This window comes from Hemitrygon akajei, chromosome 24 (genome assembly GCF_048418815.1).
Source record: "Hemitrygon akajei chromosome 24, sHemAka1.3, whole genome shotgun sequence".
Classification (NCBI taxonomy): domain Eukaryota; kingdom Metazoa; phylum Chordata; class Chondrichthyes; order Myliobatiformes; family Dasyatidae; genus Hemitrygon; species Hemitrygon akajei.
In genome coordinates, this window is record NC_133147.1 from 22092909 (window position 1) to 22099421 (window position 6513).

Consider the following 6513-nt stretch of genomic DNA (forward strand, 5'->3'; position numbering starts at 1 on the left):
AAGTCACCTCTCATCCTGCCTCACTCCAAGAACAAAAAGCCGAATTCACTCAAACTATTCTCATAAGGCAATCCCCTCAATACAGACAAAATCCTTATAAGTCTCCTCTGCACCGTTTTTGTGGTTTCCAAATCCTTTCTGTCGTGAGTCGATCACAGCTGAGCATAGTACTCCAAGTCGGGTCTGACCTGGGTCCTATATAGCTGCAACATTACCTCTCGGCTCTTAAACTCAATACCACGACTGATGAATGCCAATGCACCGTATGCCTTCTTAACCATAGAGTCAACCCGCGTAGCAGCTTTGAGTGTCCTATGGACTCGGACTCCAATTTCCCTCTGATCCTTCACACTGCCAAGAATCTTACTATTAAATACTACATTCTGCCATAATATTTGACCTACCAAAATGAAACATCTCTCAGTTATCTGAGTGGAACTCCATCTGTCTCTTCTCAGCCCAGTTTTGCATCCTATCAATGCCCCGCTGTAACCTCTGACAGTAAATTTACTAACCGATCCATGTACTTCCTCATTCAGGCCACTTGTAAAAATTACGAAGAGCAGGGTTCCCAGAACAGTTCCCTAAGGCACACGGCTGGTCACTGACCACCATGCAGAATGTGACCCGTCTACAAACACTCTTTACCTTCTGTGGGCAAGCCAATTTTCGATCCACAAAGCAATGTCCCTATTGGATCCCATGCCTCTTTACTTTCGTAAAAAGCCTTGCCAGGGATACCTTAACAAATGCCTTCCTGAAATCCATTTACACCATATTTACTGCACTATTTCCATCAATGTGTTTAGTAACATCCTCAGAAAATTCTGCATTTGACAAATCCATGCTGACTATTGCTAATCATATCATGCCTCGCCAAGTGTTCATAAAGCTTGTCTCTCAGGAACTTTACCATCAACATACCAACCAATGTGAGTAAGACTCACTGGTCTATAATTTCTCGGGCTATCTCTACAGACTTTCCCGAACAAGAGAACAACATCTGTAACCCTTCAAACCTCCGGACCTTCTTCCGTCCCCATTGATGATGCAAAGATAATCTCCAGTGGCTCAGCAATTTCCTTCATCGCTGCCCACAGTAGCCTGCGGTATATCTCGTCCGGTCCTGGAGCCTTATCCAGCTTGATGCTTTCCATAGCTTACTATCTATATATTACTATCTATATGTCCCCTCTAAATAATACCTACAATCGCCAAGATTGTTTTCCATAGTGAAAACAAAGTACTCATTAAGTACCCCGGTTCCATGCACATTTTCCCATTGTCATATTTGATTGGTCCTATGTTCTCACGTTTTATCCTCTTGCTCTTCACATACTTGTAGAATGGCTTGGGGTTTTCCTTAATTCTGTCCATCCAGGCCTTCTCATGACCCCTTTTGGCTCTCCTAATTTCCTTTTAAGCTCCTTCCTGCTAGCCTTATAACCTTCTGGATCTCTATCATTAACAAGTTTTTTGAACCTTTCGTAAATTTTTCTTTTTTTTCCATCCATTTTCTGTCTCATTGCAACGTACCTATGCAGAACTCATGCAAATACCTCTGAACATTTGCCATATTTCTTCCGTATATTCCCTTGAGAAACTCTGTTCCCAATTTATGTCTCCAAATTCCTGCCTGATAGCCTCATATTTCTCCTTACTCCTGTTAAACGTTTTCCTAACTTGACTGTTCCTATCCCTCTCCAATGTAAAGGAGATAGAATTGAGATCACTATCTCCAAAATGCTCTTCTACTGAAAGTCCTGACACATGACCAGGTTCATTTCCCAATACTAGATCGAGTACAGCCTCTCCTCAAATCGGCTTATCTACATATTTTGTCAAGAAGCCTTCCTGACCACACTTAACAAAATCCACCCCATCTAACCCCTTGATCTAGACAGATGCCAATCAGTATCTGGGAAATTATAATCTCCCACCACGACAACCCTGTTATTATTACACCTTTCCATAATCTGTCTCCGTGTCCGTTCCTCGAGTCGCTGTTACTACTGGGAGGTCTATAAAAAGCACCCAGTAGAGATCGTGATCCCGCCCTGTTCCTAATTTCCACAGATAGAGACTCCGTGGACAACCCCTCCATGACTGCCTCCTTTTCTGCGGCCGTGACGCTATATCTGATCAATAGTGCCATTCCCCCACCTCTTTGGCTCAATCCCTGTTCTGAAACATCTAAGGCCCGGCAATCGAAGTAACCATTTGGACCCCTGAGCCATCCAAGTCTCTGTAATGGCCATAACACCATAGCTCCAAGTACTGATCTAGCCTTGAAGCACATCACCTTGTTCATAATACTCCTTGCTTTAAAATAGACACATCTCAAACCATAAGTTTGATTGCGTCCATTCTCTATCACCTGACTATCCTCCATATTGCACTGTCTCCAAAGATGTTACTTTTTATGCATTTTGCCTTTCGGTTATGTCATCTCATTAAATAAGTGAATACGTGCTTTTAAAATGTTATGCTAAAATCGGTCACCCTTCTCATCGAACATGTGAAAACTAAAGGATCATCATTGGCCATTGCATGTTTTTTTTTCCTCACTGGCTTTCTAACGAGGAGCTCCCTCTTCTACACTTTGTTACTCGATAACTTAACATGCCATGGCTCTTTCAACAAACAAAGTTCCAACATGCCGTGATGTTCCTCTACCTATGTCTGTTTTCGGAACTGTTTTTATTACTTCATATTGCAAAAGCAAGAACAGTTGATAGACAATCTGTCTGCCGCTGTAACAGGAAAAGAAAAGGAAATTGACTCACGCGCACAGATAATGCAGGTGAATGTTTCTAGAGTATAATCAAATGGAAAACAAATATATCGAAATACATATTTATAAATATATAGCATCTCATTCTTCCGCACAACAGAGTAACAGTTTGTTTCTGTCTGTATTCTCTTGAATTCACATCTCAGTGCATCACGCTGGCAATTTTGGATCGTTCGCGAGATGACAACATGTAAAACAGGCGGAACACAAAAACCTCACACAAAATGTCGAGACAGAATGCGTTCCGGTGAAATTGAAAGACAACAGAATATCTAGTGCTCCGATTACCCAACGTTAAACCTGAGTTGTCCAGTTTTGATGTATTTATTTTGACATAATCTGACAAGGTTGCTCAGTCAGAAATACAGTGGCATGCAAACATTTGGATACCCTGGTGAACATGTCTGTTACTGTGAATAGTTAAGTGAGTAGAAGATGAACTGATCTCCAGAAGTCATAAAGTTAAAGATGAAACATTCTTCCAAACATTTTAAGCAAGAATAGTGTATTATTTTGTTCTGTTCAATTTTATAGTAAAAGAAAAAGAAAGGAGCACCATGCAAAAGTTTGGGAACCCCAAGAGATTTGGGATCTCAGATAACTTTTACCAAGATCTCAGACCTTAATTAGCTTATTAGGGCTATGGCTTGTTCACAGTCATCGTTAGGAAAGGCCACGTGATGTACATTTAAAGCTTCATAAATACCCTGACTCCTCAAACCTTGTCCCAACAATCAGCAGCAATGGGTTCCTCTAAGCAGCTACGTGGCACTCTGAAAATTTAAATAAATAATGCCCACAATGTAGGAGAAGTCTAAAAGAAGATAGTAAAAAAGTTTTCAAGTAGCCGTTTCCTCAGTTCGTGATGTAATTAAGCAATGGCAGTTTACAAGAATGCTGGAGGTCAAGTTGAGGTCTGGAAGACCAAGAAAACTTTCCGAGAGAAATATTCATAGGATTGCTAGAAAGGAAAATCAAAACCCCTGTTTGACTGCAAAAAGGCCTTCAGGAAGATTTAGCCAGCTCTGGAGCGGTGGTGCACTGTTCAACTGTGTAGCAACACCTACATAAATATGACCTTCATAGAAGAGTCATCCGAAGAAAACCTTTCCTGCGTCCTCCCCACAAAATTCCGCGTCAGAAGTTTGCAAAGGAACATCTAAACAAGCCTGATGAATTTTGGTATCTAGTCTTGCGAACTGATGAAGTTAAAATAGAAGTTTCTGACCGCAATGAGCAAGGATTGTTTGGAGGGATAAAAGGTGCAGAGCTAGGAGCCTTTTGCAAGGAAGAATTTACGAAAATCCCCCAAACAAAAATTCGCAGACTTTTAGCTGGCTACAGAAAGCGTTTACAAGCCCCTATACTTGCCAAAGGGGATGTTACTAAGTACTGACCATGCAGGATGCCCAAACGTTTGTTTCGGGCCGTTTTCCTTTTGTTTCTGCAATTTTGAAACTGTAAAAGATGGAAATACAAAAATAGTATTGCTTAAGCTATTAAAGAAACTTGTCATCTTTAGCTGTATGCCTTTTGGAAATCTTTTACTGGCTTAGCTATTCACAGTAACAGAATTGTTGACCAGGGGTGCCCAAACTTTTGTATGCCACTGTATATACTTTAAAATATAAAATGAAAGCATTGAGTTTCGAAATACTACGAAATGTACATTAAAAGTAATACTGCAAAATGCAGGTGCGCAGTGAAACTAGATATTTATATTCTTAACGAGGAGTTTTAGTATCTTAAAGATACAGGGATAAAGTGTTCAGTGGTGCACTGCAATAGAATCAGTTTGTTAATAAGGGTGCTTCTCTGCATTCTACTATGTTATGAAGGGGGTGATGGGGGTTGCTCATAATGCTCCGTACCTTCTGCAGCATCCTCCTCTCTAATTCTACTCCACGAATCCAGTTCCACCCCCAGAACAGAACCTGCGTTCCTGGAGAGCTTATCGATTTTCTTAGCGTAGCTGCTCACACTCTGCTACGGCAGAAAACTATAGTGTAGTAGAGAATGTTGGCCACCACGGAGTTGTAGAACATCTACAGCATTGTAGTTGCAGACGTTGAATGAACGGAGCTTCCTCAGGTAGTACAGTCGGCTCTGTCATTCATTCATTTCCATTCATTTACATATTCTACGTCTATGTTTGGGTTCATTTTCTGTTCATTTCTGTTCATAGAGAGACAAATTGTTTGTCAACAGTTCTTGCTTTTGCAGAAAGTAAGGTTTCGTTAACAAAGGGAACGTATTGTCGCCAATGTTCGATATGTCCGCTGTCATTTTAAATTCAGATTGATCGTAAGGATGTGTTCTACAATGACTTTGCTTTTGTTTTCTTACATCGCATTGTCCATTTTCCGCCTCCATCTAATCAACCCGAAGTGTAGATAAGAGATGCTCTAGATGTCCAGAGATGTGTTGTAAGAAAATGAGTGTCTATATGTTTAACTCCATTAAAACTAATAGAACAACTTGTATTCTTCCTCGTCGTACAAATTATATACCCAGAGGCCATGCCTAGGTACCCTGCCGTTCATTGTGAAAGTCCGTAACTTACTAGACAGCAGTGTGCACGTAATGCTTTTACTGAAAATAAAATAGTGCCAATGTTTGTTAAATAGGGCATTGAAGATAAAATGTCAGAAATTTCTACGCAGAAGTCACACGAACTATTGAGTCAATGCCAGCTAGCAAATTTCTATATCGCTATCGGCTGCCTGCTTCCTTTTCCGCTATTCTCCTTTGGTAACCAGCAGCCATTCACCTTATTCTGCTTAGTACTGAACTAATTTACCAGCCGACAGAAGAACCTCGCAAATGTCGTACCAGGCAGCTGTATACCCGCAAATGTTGTTCTGTAATGCGAAATGTTACTTCACACACGGGATTTAATTTAAAATGCAAACCTCATTTTCGGAAAGTTATAAAAGACATGAAAGCTTACATAAAAGCCCATTAAATTATTCACGAATATTAAAATATAAGAAGTAAAATTCGTGTCAATTTTCAGTCGGTTGCAACTTTAGTTTCCTCTGTCGATAAAAATTCTACTTTACCATCTAACTGTATTATATTTCCATTTGACAGGAAGCCGGGTACATAACTTACAGCCATTACTTACCAACCAAGAGGAACAAGACCGTGGGGACGACGTAGATGAAGATAGTTCTATATGAGCAATCTGCATTTTCACGTACTGGAAAATATTTGCATCACACAAGGGTGGCTTCACTACCCAGATGCTCAGATATATTTGTATAGTATTTCATTTTAAATAAACCAACATGCCTTTCCAGTACGAAAACTGGTGTTACTCCTGAAAACTGTTTCTATAGGTCGTAAAATATTTCAGATAATCACCGAATTTACTATCTGTTAATTATAAATGAGGATAAGATAAGGGAGTTACTTGTTCAGGGACTCCTCGAATCACCACTGTTTTATTACCGAAATACCTGCTATAACTTGAGAGTTGTTTTCTTACACACATTTACTAAAAAGAGCTATAGAAAGGAATTTTTGGAAAGATCGCACAAACACAAAGACCGACATCAACCAATGTGCAAAAAAAAAACATATATACAGTCTGTAGGGACTAGAATGCTTTCAGAGTTTTTGTTAAATAAAATTGACCATGTTGGTTCAAGAATCTGTTTATTATACGGCAATGACTATTCTAAAACATGGTTATGTCGGTCGTAATGTGTGTGCCT

General features: G+C 39.9%; 1 protein-coding gene across 3 annotated transcripts in view; it reads left to right on the top strand.

Moving 5' to 3' along the window:
• The window catches only part of LOC140715956 (scavenger receptor cysteine-rich domain-containing protein DMBT1-like), an 80285-nt gene extending 74181 nt beyond the window's left edge, over window positions 1–6104 (top strand). For all 3 annotated transcript variants that reach the window (XM_073028553.1, XM_073028555.1, XM_073028554.1), the window contains exon 19: window positions 5888–6104. In XM_073028553.1, coding sequence (XP_072884654.1) covers window positions 5888–5976 — 89 coding nt within the window. In that variant the 3' untranslated portion in view covers window positions 5977–6104. The remainder of the gene's footprint in view (window positions 1–5887) is intronic.
• The last annotated feature ends 409 nt before the right edge of the window (window positions 6105–6513 follow it).